The sequence below is a fragment of the Canis aureus genome, chromosome 29, assembly GCF_053574225.1.
Source record: "Canis aureus isolate CA01 chromosome 29, VMU_Caureus_v.1.0, whole genome shotgun sequence".
In the NCBI taxonomy this organism is placed as follows: Eukaryota; Metazoa; Chordata; class Mammalia; order Carnivora; family Canidae; genus Canis; species Canis aureus.
Genome location: NC_135639.1, coordinates 26,971,831 through 26,986,421, shown reverse-complemented (window position 1 = coordinate 26,986,421; position 14,591 = coordinate 26,971,831). Strand labels below are relative to the sequence as shown.

General features: G+C 59.1%; 2 protein-coding genes across 2 annotated transcripts; both read right to left on the bottom strand.

Annotated features, from left to right (window-relative positions):
• Positions 1–899: 899 nt before the first annotated feature.
• FGF8 (fibroblast growth factor 8) lies at positions 900–6,904 on the bottom strand. Its single transcript, XM_077877031.1, has 5 exons — positions 6,771–6,904; positions 6,633–6,669; positions 5,585–5,765; positions 2,310–2,416; positions 900–1,445 (listed from the first exon to the last, which is right to left on the bottom strand). The coding sequence occupies exons 1-5, from the start codon at positions 6,800–6,802 to the stop codon at positions 1,155–1,157; spliced, it is 648 nt and encodes a 215-aa protein (XP_077733157.1). The 5' UTR covers positions 6,803–6,904; the 3' UTR covers positions 900–1,154.
• Positions 6,905–12,068: 5,164 nt separating this feature from the next.
• NPM3 (nucleophosmin/nucleoplasmin 3) lies at positions 12,069–14,243 on the bottom strand. Its single transcript, XM_077877902.1, has 6 exons — positions 14,084–14,243; positions 13,699–13,784; positions 13,258–13,377; positions 13,045–13,138; positions 12,519–12,639; positions 12,069–12,425 (listed from the first exon to the last, which is right to left on the bottom strand). The coding sequence occupies exons 1-5, from the start codon at positions 14,199–14,201 to the stop codon at positions 12,527–12,529; spliced, it is 531 nt and encodes a 176-aa protein (XP_077734028.1). The 5' UTR covers positions 14,202–14,243; the 3' UTR covers positions 12,069–12,425; positions 12,519–12,526.
• Between the last annotated feature and the right edge of the window lie 348 nt (positions 14,244–14,591).

The following is a 14,591-nucleotide window of genomic DNA, read 5'->3' as shown; positions in this document are numbered from 1 at the left end:
CTCCTCCCCCAATCCCCCGGCACCCAGTTCCTCTCCCTCTGGGCCTCATCTCACCTCTCCCATGGCCCATAGTCCCTGGGCCTTTTTGCAGTCCCTGAGCTCAGCACCTTAGGCTCACAGCTCTCCAACCAGCTCCTCAGAAGTCTATACTTGCTCCATGTCACAATTGTCAGCACCAGTCTTAGCAGTCTCCCCTCCAATACAGCCCCGCCTTGGACCCCGGCAGCTGCCCTTCTCTTTCATTCACTGGAGCCTGATACTCAGAAAGAACCAGCTCTGGCATCTCCAACCTGTCTCCCACACAGATCCAGGCACACACAGAGAGGCACTTTTTAAAGATTCACTGAATCCATGAACACAGCTCCGTCCTAGCAGAGCCATCATTTCTGCCCCAGAGGGGACCAGGGGAGGTGATGGCAATAACTCCCATTAGGAGCTAGGAGGTCCTTATCTGAGGGCTCCCAGGACCAGCTGAGAGCCTCTTCTTGCCCCTTTCCTTGCTTCTGTCCTCTCGGAAGAGCCCCTCCATGTAACAACGACAGGCACAGGTCCCAAGTCAGGCTGGAAGGAGGCTACAGCCAGAATTGGTGCCTGATGTGCTGCCTATGGCAGCCCCAGGGCAGCTGGGGAAGGGGAGGGGGCCGATCCCCACAGGACTTGCTCTCCAACACACATTTTTAATAGGCAAGTTAAGTAAACATTTTGGCCATTTAATAACGACGACTACACATCCACCCCCCACTGACACCACCCTTGAAAAGCCTGGTGTAGCGGACTCTCCGGCTACTTGTCCTGCAGGTGCGGGGGCTCAGGAGCACCTCTGCCAACTGGGAAAGCTCTCCCCGCGCCCACCCCCACCCAGAGGGAACCCCGTCAGAATCCCAGGCCAGGCTACAACCGGCCCTCCTGAAAGTGAAGAAGACAGACACCACAGCCAAGTGGAATACAAAAATAGAGCCTCTCTTTTGTTAAAAAAAAAAAAAACAACAAAACAAAACAACAACAAAAAAACCAACAGCAAACACATCATGGACAGCTCGAACCGGGGCTGCCCCAGCTCCTCCCAGCCTCGGCAGCGCAGACCTGGCCCTCGCAGGCTTGCTCGGCGCCCCGCGGCCCGGCGGCCAGCAGCGCGGGGCGGGGGCCGGCGGCGCCTACCGGGGCTCGGGGGCCCAAGTCCTCTGGCTGCCGCGCAGGCTGCGCGTGAACGGCGGGTAGTTGAGGAACTCGAAGCGCAGGCTCTGCTCCGTGGTGTGGTGGCCGCGGGGCAGCCGCTTCATGAAGTGCACCTCGCGCTGGTGCTGCCGCGTCTTGGAGCCCTTGCGGGGCCGGCCCTTGCGGGTGAAGGCCATGTACCAGCCCTCGTACTTGGCGTTCTGCAGCGCCGTGTAGTTGTTCTCCAGCACGATCTCCGTGAACACGCAGTCCTTGCCCTTGCCGTTGCTCTGCAGGTCGGGGGGCCAGACGCCGCGTTACTGGGCTCGGCCGCAGCCGTCCCGCCCCCTCCCGCGCCCGCCCCCCCGGCACAGGCAGAGGGCAGGCGGCCCCGACGGCAGGTGGGCACCCCAGCAGATGGCAGGGTGGGCACGAGCCGCAGCCCCACCCCACCCCCACCGCCCGGGCACCCGCTCTCTAATCCCTCACAAGCCGCAGCCCACCCGGCAACTTCCTGTCCTCCCGGGCAGCAGTGACACATGGCTGTCTCCGGGGGGCTGGGCCCCAACACACAGGGCCAGAGTGGGGGCCCAGACCCTGCCTGCCCTGGCCTCCTGCCCACCAGTCTGGCCGGGCTGCTCCCACCCGTTCCCCAGCCTCCCCAGCCCTCTAGGACCCCAGGGGCCCCAAGGCAGCCACCCCATGGGGGAGGGGAGGGGAGGCCTGTGGGGGGACGCTGAGCCCCCCGCCCCAGAAGCCCGGGAAGCGGGGCGCTGGAGGCTGGAGAAGAGCCGTGACTAATGGGGCCATTTCAGAGCTCGGCCGAGGGGCTGGGCCTGCGGCTTACTGAACATTCCAAATGCTGGTACCATGTAATTGGACATAATAGCAAAGCAATTTGGCGATTTGTTAAAAAGATATATGGAATTTACCACCACCCCCCCCACCAGCCCCTTGCCTAACCTTCCTTCTTCCTCCTGTGCCTTTATAGCTTTTCATCTCTCCAGCAGTTTCCTTCTCTCTCACCTCCCCCACTACCCCCCCCCCACCAATCATGAGGTAACCCCAAGGTGGCCCCGGGACCCTGGAGGACTCCTGCCAGCCCAGTCCACTCCCCGCGCCCCAGGAACCCTCCCTTCCTTCTGGGGCCCCACCTTGGCAATCAGCTTCCCCTTCTTATTCATGCAGATGTAGAGGCCAGTCTCAGCTCCCCGGACTCGAACCCGGCTCCCAAAGGTATCCGTTTCCACAATGAGCTTTGCTGTCAGGGAAGGTGGTGGGATGATTATTGGAAGCTCCCAGACCCCCTACTGTACCACATCTTCACCCCAGCTGACCCTCAGACCTGTCACATTCCAGTAGCAACTGCTCCAAGAGCAGGTACCCAAGATGTGGGCTCCAGCCCCAGCCCAGCTGCCCATATGCTCTGCAACACTGGGAAAGATCAAGTCCCCTTTCTTGTCTCAGGCCCCTCACCTGGACTCATAGAGGGAGGATGGCAAGACCCTGAAGCACAAGCTGAATTCTGCAGAGGAATCTCGGAGCCATCCAACTGAACAGACCCTCTTTTACAACCAGATAGTACTGACTTTTATGTCAAGGCTTCATGACTAGAGTTCTACTCTCATCGAAAGATCTCTGGGAATCCTTCAAACTCCAAATATTCTGTGTACAGGCCTCATAGATCACTATAAACTTCTGGGGTGCAGCAATGACATCAGCTCTGAAGCCAAACATAAAAGCACTCCCTCTTCTGTTTCTGGCACCTCAGGTTCTAACTCACAGCCTTGGCCACCCTCCACCCCCACCCCTATCCTTGCTCTGCAGAGAAGATGAGAAGGATGGAGACCACTCTCCCTACACACACAGCCCATACACAGCCAGCTGCTTTCCCAGAACCTCAGACCCCAGCTGAGAGGCTTTTGCTCTTCTCCATGCTTCCCAGTCACCACTGTCCCCAGCCCCAGTGTCCAGAAATCAATGACTCAAATAGTCTTTTCTCTTTCAACCCCCATCACAGCTGGGCTTCTCACCCCAGTAACCACTTTCTGTGGGTGAGGAGGGGAGAAAATCAGGCATGCTGGCTTCTCAGTCTGGAAAGCTGTTGAGACAGGGAGCTCAATTCTGTGGCTTCTTCCCCCTCACCTTCCCCTTGAACAGCCAACTTGCCACAGAAGTCCTGTTCCTTGTCTAGTCTCTGTGATTCCTCCCTTTGAGGCTGTCCCCAAGAAGGGGATGAGGGCTGATTCAGCTGTCAGGACTAGGACAGAAGGGGCTGCATCTCCTGTCCTCTCTATTCCTCTCTATTCCTCTCCCTTCCTTGAGAAAGTAGCTCTGGGACCCCCAGAGCTGTCTCCCAGCCTGCACCAACAAGGCAGCACTTTCCCTGCCCCCAAAACTAATGGGGGGGGGATGAGCACCAAGGTCAGCAAGGCAGCCCTCACTGCTCAGCCAGTGACCACCCCCACCACTTCGCATAAGCGCAGAGCTGGGACCCAATGGCCAACTTCTCAGTCTGGCTCCAAGTCAGCCATGGAAATGCAGCTGTCACCTCCCCTCCCACCCACCTCCTCTTGGACCCAGCCAGTCTGCTCATCCCTCTCCTGATTCGCCTTCCAGAGCAAGGAGTGGCTGCTGTTAAGGGCTGGAGGGACGCTGACCGGAGAAGGGGCGAGGGGATCACACTCTGAGGATTCTGGCCAAATGGGGCAGACAGGGATGAAACTATCCCTCTGTTCCTTCCTGGGACCAGTTCAGAAGCAATTCAGCCCTCTACTGTCCTGGCTGCATAGCCTAAGCGCCTCTGCTCCTGCCTGGGCAGACAGGGATCAGGGCACCTGGAAAGCTTCCTCCACTTATAAAGACAGAAGTGGGCATTGGACTCCAGATGTCTGAAGACGAGCTCCCCCATGGCCAGCTTAGCCTCTCCTTCCCTCTCTAAACCCAAGGATGCTGGACCATTTGCTCCAGTGAAGCAACCCCAGGAGAAGCTAAGCATCCGTTCCCTTTCCTTGGAAGCTGGGAAGGGCAGCAAGCAGCCGGTCTGGAGGGACAAAGGGACGGCAGGCTGGCCCTGCCAGCCCAGCGGGGGACCTCGGCCACCGGGCAGGCCGCCCCCCACCCCCACCCCAGAGAGCCCCCAATCCCCTTCCTGGTGGATCTGGGGAGCTGGGGCCGCAGTTTACAGCGGCTTTCCCGACAGGGCTTTTGGAAAGCTTAACATTTTCAAACCTATTCTTCCACCCCAGTGACAGATTTATCCCGGGAAAATTATGTCTCCTTCTCCAGCTTTGAAGGGAAGTCAGCTACGTCGATGCAGAAAAAATGCAGTGAGACATACTCGATCCCCCAAACTGGCTCGAGAAGAGGAGAAAGTATTCAGGAAATGTTAAAAAAGGTGAAAGTAAGAAGAGTTTTAATCGCTCTGCCAGACGCGGGGGTCTCTCCAGAGATTCATAGAGAACAATCTTGAACCTCTTTTTTAACATTTACAGACTTGCAACTCCTTTCAAACTCCACATCTGAAAAAAGGCTCGTTCTTTTTCTGTTTTATATCATTCTTCATTTTTCTTCTTAGCTCTTAAAATGCCTCACCTTTTTATTACATTTTAATAGAGTCTTCCCCTCTCCTTTCATGGTTGTTTAACTTGGTCATTATTTAAAGGTTTTTAAACTCACAATAATCGCTCTCTAAAAACAACACCAGCCGCCCAGAGGGCTTGCTTTTTCTCTTGGTACATCCAGGACTCTGGAAATTGGCCTTGTTTCAAGGCAGGAATATTGAATGTTTTAGAAATCAATCAGTCCTCCGCCTCTCTGCCCGCGGTAGCTCCCTGGACTCAGCACCCCGCAGGAGCCTGGCGCCCCACTCCGACCACCACCTAGGTTCCTGGGTCAGTGGAGTGGAGACACCTTTCCCAGCCAAGTCCCTATGTGCGGCTGGCCCTTCTGATCAAAATACTTAAAGGTTCATGGCACCCCCTGTCCAAGCTGGAAAGGTTGGGGCAATTTTTCTCTCTTCTCCTTCCTAGCTCTCTCCTTTTGTGGACCCTGGCGACATATCCTCTTTCAAGAGCTTCCCTTAAACCTGGGGCCCCTCCCGCAGACCCCCTGTCTCCACCTGCAGCTGGGGAGGGGTGTGTGAATGGGGGAGGTGGAAAGGGAGACTCCTGGATTCATTCATCTGCTGGGCAGGGAAGGGGCACCTGTGGGCCAAGTACTCCCCAAGGTCCCTTCCCCAGCCCTCTTCTCTCCAGCTGACCCCCACCAGGCTTCTTTGCCTTAACTCCTTCCCTTCTGAGCTGGGGAGCCTGGAGAGGCCTCTGGCCAGCACAGATGGGGCCTGCAGGTCCCATCAAAGCAGGCCAGCCAGGGGAAGGGGGCATGTTCCACAAGCTACCTCTACCCTGCCGGGCGCAGCTCGCCTTACCGAAGGGGTCCCCGTCTTCTGCCATGGCGTTGATGCGCTTGTTGGCCAGGACCTGCACGTGCTTCCCGCTGGTGCGGCTGTAGAGCTGGTAGGTCCGGATGAGGCGGCGACTGAGCTGATCCGTCACCAGGCTCTGCTCCCTCACATGCTGTGTAAAATTAGGTGAGGACTGAACAGTTACCTTTAGGAAATTGAAAAATACACAACACGCCATTATAATGCTACTCTGCCCAGGGGCCCCCAGCGGCCCCCATCGCCCTGCACGCACCTCCACTGCCCCAGACAGCCAGCAGGGGCTGCGGTGTCCCCCCAACCTGCCAGCTCAGGCCACAACACCCAAGCCAGGAAAGTCAGGCAGACCCAGCCTAGCAAGGATGAGCCCAGAACGATCTGGACCTACCTGTTGCGAAGCCCCCTGGGACCCCCAGCCGGCCGGGATCAGGGAACCAAGCTCCCTGCCCGGCGGCGGCCCGCACCCCCACCCCACCCCCGGCGCCCACACGCCTTCCTAGAAAAGCAGGGCGCTCGTTAGTAGGGAGGCAGCGCTGCCCAATCCCTGACATTTATAAAGACAAATTTGCGGAGCAAATGTTCCGAGCGCAGAGAGCCTAGGCACCTGATCTTTCGGCCAGACCCGCCACAAGTCTCCCCCGAGAGCCGAGCCGCGGAGGGAGTCCCTGCAGCAGTCACCGGGACTTGTGACAACGAACGCTCCGGGACCCCGCTCGCACCCCTTCCCCGGCAGCCACATGTGGGTGCTCCTAGAGCTCCCCATCCACTCCCAACCCGGCCAGGCTGCGTGGGAGACAGCGCTGGAGCCCGAAAGCCCGCGTTCGAGCCTCGCCGCACACCAGCTGTGTGACCTTAGGCAGGGCGCTCCCTCTCTGTTCCCTAACTCCCTCCTAGGGGAATCGGGGCTGGATCCCGAGGGATCCTCCCAGCCCCGCCGCGCCGGCCGCAGGGTCGGTCCTCGGGCCCCCGCCCGACCTCGCCAACCCGCGGCCCCCGCCGGCCCGCCCGGACCCCGCCGCCGCGCAGTGCGCCTTACCTGGGCTTGGAGGCAGAGGACCAGCAAGTGCAACAGCCTGTGGGAGACAAAAGCGGGCGGGAGAGAGAGGGCGCGGGTGAGCGGAGAGGGCGCGGCGGCGGGGCCGGGCGGGGACGCGGGGGCGGCGGCCGTACTCACAGGCAGCTCAGCGCCGAGCGGGGGCTGCCCATGGCGCGCGGCCCGGGGAGCACCGAGAGCCCGGCGGGATCACGCCGGCCCGCGGGCGGCCGCTAGGGATGAGCCGAGGGCGGCGGCGGCCGAGGACGGCTGGAGCACGGGGGGGCGGGCGGCGGGCCGGACGCGGCTCCGCGGGTCCCGTGGAATGTCGAGCTCGCCGCGCCGAGTGGCTCTGCGCCGCTGCCGGAGCCGGTGGCCGCTGGCTGCTCAGGAGCCGGAGCGGGCGGGAGGGTAACGGGCCGGCAGGGTGGGTGGGTAGGTGGGAAGGGAGGGGGAGGGGTGGGGGCGGGGGGCGCCGCACCGGGCGCGAGGGGGGAGCGCGGGGCGGGCGGCCGGAGCCCGCAGCCCCCGGCTGGGAGCTGGGGCCGGGACGCAGCCCGGGGCGGGGGCGGGGCGGGCCGGGGCGGGGCGGCCCGCGGGTCTGGGATTGGGGGGTCTGGGCTAGGGGAGGGGTCTGGGGACCGCGGGGGGGGCGGGGGGCGGCCAGTGGGGGCGCCTCCCCCCATCCCCGGGCTGACCCCTCGCGCGCTCTAGGGGTCTGGACCCGCGGGGATGGGGGGCGGCTCGGGCTGGGGCTTCCTGGCCCGCGGGGTGCGCGGGGTGCGCAGGCTGGGCGGCGGGTGCGTGAGCCACCTACTGTGTGCTTCAGCCGTGCATGCCCCCGGAGGCGGCCGCCAACGCGAGAGTGAGTGGCTGTGCGGCTCCCCGGCGGCCCGGCAGTGAGTGCGTCTGCGACCCGGACCGACCCCGACCTTTCTGCCGAATAACCCTTCTCGCGGGTCTCTCCTGTCTCACTCCGTCTCCAAGAAGACCCTAAGAGCGAGAAATGTCCCCTCCATTATCAGCATCACCCCTGCCTCCGTCCCACACGCTAGCCTGAAGCCTGAGAGGAACCAGGAGCACCTATGTGGGGGAGCCTAGAGGTCCCTGGCAGGCCCCGTGGTCGCTGCGGCCCTCCCAAAGCTGCAGCAGAGGGGGCCGAAAGATCTGTCAGCTGCTTTTCCTGGAGAAGAGACTTAGATCCAGGCCGCCTAGTCTTTCCCTCTCAGAGTCTCATTACTTGTGCACTTTGGCATTTACACACCTACCAGACTAGATGTGGACTAGTGCTTTGCGTCAAAAGTGCGTGCAGGTGGGAGGATGGCCAAAGGAGGTAGTGTTTAAGCCCCTCCCAGGCCCTCACCTCATTGCCTTCCCCCAGGGGCTTCTGGAACCCCTGAGCCATAGTGGGGTGGGGTTGGGCAGAGATGCCCTGGGACACATACTTCTGAGGAGCAGGTGGATCCCCTGATGCCCTATCCAGATGCTGCAGTCGCCCATGACCTTCGCTGCCCCAGTGGCACCCCAGGTCCTTGGCAGTTGGACTGGAAGGCTTGGATGGTCCTGGGAAGCCATTAGGCCAGAGGCAGTAGGCAGGTCCTTGTCCAGCAGTACAATCAGGTGCTGCCTACCTCTCCTTTCTCTGTGCCCCACCTGTCCCAATGCCCCACCTGTCCCAGCCATAATGCTAACACTGAGCGATGCATAAATAGGAAAACAGTCAGAGGACTTGTCTGAAGACCTCATCCTTCTTCAGAGAAGGAGACTCCATGGGCCTGGCCCCCCCTCCAGGAGTCTGTTCACTCTGCTGGCTCCTGTACACACAGACTTCCAGGCAAGAACAACATCTTTTGGATCAGAACTTGAAGCTTACAGCACCAAGCTGGGCAGGGTGGTTCTGCAGTTGGTGCTTGATGAATGAATAATGAAGAAACTGGCTGAGCATTTAGACCTCAGCCCATGAGTGGCTGCCCCGGGAAGACTTGCCTTCAGACAATAATCACAAGCACCACTATTTATTAGCACTTGTGTTTGCTAAAGGCTGGACGTGCACGGTCTCCTCTTAACCCCACTAAGGGGTGAGCGCATAAGGAGGGAGACAGGTGAAGTGGGCTCCAGTGCCCACAGCCCCAACCAGGCCTTTTCCTTACTGTCCATCTCTGTCTTAGAGGCCTACAGGCCACTTGCTGAGTGTCTGCCTCCCCAGCTATAACTGCTTCAACAGGCAGGATGCTCACCATCTTAAATGCATGCCCTGCACATAGTAGGCTCCTGAAAATATTTATTTGTGTGCATAAATGAATGAATGGAGAGACGGAGAGCAGAGGGTGGAAAGGGCCTTCTCCCCACCAGGAACCCAGCCCTCTGAAAACAGTCTGGATGAGAACAGCATGGAGCAGGACCCAGGCAGGAGTCAGGGCAGTCTAGCCCATCCTTAGTGTGTATAGTGTTGGAGCCACAACTAGAGTCATTCTGAGCACTGGCCCATCCCTGGAGTGGGGATGGAGGACAGAGATCATCTGACTCAGCATCCAACCTTGGTTCTGGAGCTCCCAGAAGGTTCTGAAATCCCTGAGCTGAACCTCAATGATCTTAACCCACTCTCTTCCCTTCCCCAAAGGAGATGGACATCCTGGGAGGGACCTACAAGTGTGGAGGTCAAGGTTTTAGTATTACTTTAACCTCTACGGAGGAGAGGGGCCTTTCTATAGGACAGAATTCCTTTACTTTGGAGAACTTCCCCTAAAATGAACCCTCATCATTTTGGGAGATTCTTCTCACCTCCCCAAAAGTCTATGTTTTGGTGTTGGGGGGTTGGGGCAGGAGGGAGAAGATGGGGACACCTCCACATAGGGCACTGGGTACTGCCTGGGCACGCCCCATGAGTGACAGATGCAAATATTCCGCAGGGGCCCCAGCAGGCCGCTCTCTCCCTCCCTCCTCGCTTGCTCGCTTCCCGGACAGCTCGCTCCTTCCTTTATCTTATCAAAGCCCCGTAATTACAATTGCTATTTTGTTTCCTCGAATCTGCAATCAGAGCTCTCCGGCCCTGATGAGGGAGCGCCTGTCAACCTGATCGCTGAGTGACAGCCTGGCCACCTTTCCCGGCCGCCCCCACACTCCGCAAACACAAACACACACACACACACACACACACACACACACACACCCTTCGCCTCCTGCAAACACAAACACACACTCCTTGCCAACATAAACAGCCCCTCTCCGCAAACACGCCCTCGCGGGGACCCAAACACACACCTTCAGCCTCTTTCCAAATGCATCCCGTCCCCCGACCAACCCTGGCCCCTCAAATCCGCACACCGCGAGGACTGCCGCTCGCTGCACCGCGCGCCTCCGGCGCCTGGCGTTCAAAGCGCCGCGGTCTCCACCGACTGTTCAGATGCAAATCGCCGAGACTACGTTAAGTACTTTAAGCCCCTAGGAGTCGTCTCCCCTCGCCCCCCAAATACAGCCCTGCCCATCCTCCCGCGGTCTGCCAACCCCTGCGTACACCTTCGTCCCTCGGTGCTCCGAGGTCAAAGTAATTGGCAGGGGCCCTACTGTGCGCTGTGCTGGCCGAAGGGGCAGCCAGGAGAGGCGGGGAGGGAGAATAAATGCCCAGCTCTGTCCGCCAGGCGCCTCTTCAGGCCGGGAAAGTCCTGGGAGAAGGCGGAAGATGTAGATTGGGCCCCCACTGCGGGCAGGAGCGCGCTCGGTGCCTGCCTGGGCCTCTGGGAGACCCACCCAGGAGACAGTCAAGGCTTACAATGAGCGCTCAGGGGCTTCGCACGGGTAAATATCCGAGCAGGGCCACGCACAGGGGGTTGATGGGTGGGTTGGGGAGGCACCCCCCAGACATGACTTTTCGTTGCACTCAGCCAGCCTCCCGCGCCCCCAGCCACGCACGTGCGGGAGACTCTGGAGGTTATAGGTGAGACGAAGAAGGGAAAGGCTCTAACAGGAGCTTTTTTAGCGAATGAATGAATCAAGCAAGCAAGCAAACAATCAACCAAAGAACGAATGCAGTCAGCCTCAGGGACTTACTCCTCGCTTTCTGCCTAAACTTCGGCATTCCAGGCCACTCGCGGGCGAGACCACTCACGTAGCTCCTGGGAGGCCGCAGGGGAGCCACACGGTCACAGGCGGTTTCAACCTCGCCCACTAGAGGGCGCCAGCTGTAATTCCCCCTCCCTCGCGACCCTCCATAAGAAGGTGAATGGTCTCCAGCCAGGCTGCCCCGCTACGCTGGTTCCCAAAGGAAGCACTTCAGGAAAGAGGAGAAAGGGTTTGCGACCCTGATCGCTGCAGCACAGCCGTCACCTTCCTTTATCCTCAATTTGAGAGAAAATGAAAATGAGAGCTCCTCATCAAGGAGAGGGTGGAACCGACTCCAGGGATGTGTTGAAGCAAGAATGCTTTCCCGTGTTGTGGGACACTCTCCAGTTTCCCTTACATGCCCCAATACTAGCCCCTTCGGGTCACCTAGGGACCCCTCCCGCTCGTTCCCTCATTTGCCCAGCAACCAGCGTGAGAGGGAGTGGGCTTGGCCCCACCACCCCACCAGGCACTATACTCTGTCCACCCTCAGCATGTCTGGCCCCAGGCTGTCTCAAGAGTTAAACTTTTGTTTGTTTGTTTGTTTGTATGTGGGACATTGAAATCCTGCCCCCGCAACACAGCTGCTGAACTGCTGACCCCAGAGATGGTCACATATACTCTAATGCTCACACCAGGTACTTCCCTTTCTCCTCCTGGCATAGCAGCAGTCAAATCCCAGAACACCTTATTACAGGCACCAGAGACCCCCAGAACCAGGTGATGTGCTGGGGGCCAGGAACCACTTAGCCCAGGAGGCTGAATCCCAGGGGCCTCTCTCTGCCCCCATATGCCAGGCCACCCGGATTCTGGTTTCCCTGTCACCCAATCTGGCCAGCCCCCTCCATCTGGCCCCCGGAATCAGGTTTCTAAGGGCCCAGACCCGCTCAGAGACAGCCTGCAAGACGAAGGAGGGGCAATGACTGGCCTCTGCCTTACCCCTCACAGGCCCTCTCAGGGCCTGAGCCCCTTCATGGGGTTAGGGATGCACATTCCTCGGACTACTTAAGCCCCCTTATCTGCCCCCCTGCCCATCAGCCTGAGTGCTGACAGAGGCCCAGGTCCCTTGTTTGGATGCTGATAACCTCCTGGGATGGCCCTCCCCCACCTATGGGACTGGGAATGGGCTTGGTGTTGGGAGGTCCTCTTTTAGCAAGATAGTTGGGGCCCGAGCCTGGCCCCCCTCCCCCCCCCCCCCCCCCCCCCGGGTCCTAGGGATAGCAGGATCCCATATTTCCTCACCCTCCCCAGGCCTAGGGCCACCCTCGGTGCTGCCACAGTGCCACCTGGTGGTCCCTAGGGGAATACCACACTAGCAGGTAAAGAAGTCACACAAGTGAGTTGCAAAACTCCACATCACTTTATTTAAGCCTTTATCCAAAAATGTAAAAAGTTATTAAAAATGTGTAGTCCTGAGCTTCAAATGCTGATCTCCAATCTCATAGGCAAGTGGGGAGAGAGGGTGAGGATAGAAGTTCAGAGTTTCTCCCATTCATGGAGAAAAGGGAAGCCCCAGGTATGGCATAAGATTAGAAAAACACCAGGGTCCTGTGAAGGATACGACCAGACTCTCTCCTAGCACCAGCTCAAGATCCCCCCATCCCCACCCCTCCTCTTCAATGGAGAAGACATATTTAAATTTCTTGAAACTTGTATAGGAACATGGTGCATGGCACATGTGGCAGGCAAACAGCAGACCTAAGGAGAGCAAACAAGGGGTCAGCATCTAGGCCTTCATCTGCTGGTCCTACCCCGTCCCAGACCTGGCTGGACACCCCTCCCACAACTCACCAAAGAGGCTAGAGCCTACCCCCCTGCTTCTTGGCAGGCAGGATGGGGCACAACTCAGCTTCCTCCTCACTACCTTCTTCTTCACTCTCTTCTTCCTCAGAAACGTCATTACTTATAGTAACTGGTGGACACATAAGCATAAGGAAGAGGTGCAACGAAAAGTCATGTCTGGGGGGTGCCTCCCCAACCCACCCATCAACCCCCTGTGCGTGGCCCATGTGGCATACCACATGCCATTTATTCATGCCCTGTGGTGCTAAGCTTGCAGGGACCCTGACCTCCCCGAGCTGATGACCTGGGTGGGAAGAACCTCCAATACTAAGATGACAGAGAGCCAAAGGAGACCACATTAGTGGAGGTGGAGACACTGGGGCAGGTTTCATGCAGGAGGTAGGCTTGAAGACAGTGGACGGTAAGGCCCATATGGGAGCTGCACTAGGAGATAAGGCTGGGATGGGGTAGGAGTGTGGACTGGGGTGGGAGACCTGATGAAGAATCCACTAGATCCAAAGGAGAAGACTCTCACCAATCTGGTGCCTCCCAGTGATCCGCACAGGACCAGAACCTGACTTCAGGCGGAAGGTGACAGGTGGCTGGAGCTGGAAGTCATCCAAACTGAGCTGGAAGGAAGACAAGGATGAAGGCCTGGCCTGCCCCATCTTGTGATGAATCAGTCTGTCAGTCCTTCAGTCCTGGATTCCACACCACCACCTCCATCACCTGGTTGGGCAGAACTCACCATGGGTTGGCAGGACAACTTGAGGTTGGCCACAGGGACTGCAATCTCCTGGTGGTCATGATTCCTGGCCACGACTTCTACTACGTTACACTCATCTTTGGCCCCCTCGGTGAGGCAGAGCTGGAAAGAGTACACAAGGCCTTAGGGTCTCCCCAAACAAGGGCTGACACAAGGGGAGGCATCTACCCTAGAACTTGCCCCGCCCAAGCGGTCCGTTACTGGTGATGAGAATGGGAAGGTGCAGCCCCTAACTTGGAACAGCTGTGGAGAATACTTGCTTGTAGATGAGGCATGAAAGCCATGAAAGTCACCTCGCAAGAGAAGCTGCCTCTGTCAGGCAGAGGAGGTGACTCTCAGTAAAGGGGACTGGGGGGACGGGTAGAGGCCCCCGAGGTGCCTGCTCAGGACCAGCTATTCACCACCCTTCCCAGCAAACCTCACCATGGTCAAGGCCAGCACATGCTCCGCATCATCCTCTTCCTCTACCTTGAAGGTGAAAGAGCGGGTGTGGCCGGAGAGCTCACAGCCTGGAAGAGGGAACGGTGTGTGTCTGAGTGTGCGTGAGGGGCGTTCCACCAAACCTCTGAACGTGCAGTCGTGGTCCGAGCGGCCGCCTACGCGCCCGCTTCTCCTCGAGAACACCTAGGGCGCTCGGCCCTGGACTCCACCCCGCACATGTGCTGCAGGGGTCGCGCCACCCCGTCTGCTTGGGCTGCGCGTGCGGGCCCCCTCCGCCCCCACCCACGTCGTGTTCCCATCTGCATTCCTGTTCAGCCCTGCCCCTGGCCGCCCCAGCACCACCCTCATGCCCTCTTTTCCTCAATACCGAAGAAAAAACTGTCCATAGTGACCGGAGCCGGGACCCGCAGACCCCCGACTCCCCCGGCCCGGACTCGGCTCTCCTGACTCAGGAACGCCAAAGCGGCCGCGGCGCCGGCGGCCATGCTGCAAGGGCCGTCTGGGAGCTCCGCCCCCGACACGTACAGAGCGGGGAGCTCGCGGCGGGTTCCGGCCCCGCCCATTAAAGGAGCCGCTGGACCGAGGCGCAACCAGTGCTAGGCTGCTTCGCCTGGGAGCTCGCGCGGCCCCCGGTCAGACTTCTGTTAGGACTGCAGGAAAGTAACAGCAGTGGATCTTTTTCATGTTAATATCCTTATTTCCATGACTACGGCTCTCGAGTGGTCATGGAGTGGCTCCAGCCTCCATTTTCTCTAGCTCTTCGCAGCCTCTGCTGTCTCCACTCCAGGGTAAGCGTTCGTTATTATTTCCAAAGTAGAAAAGTGGAATCCCTCCCAACACCCGCCTCGTAAAGGCGAATTTCAGGGCAGCGGTTC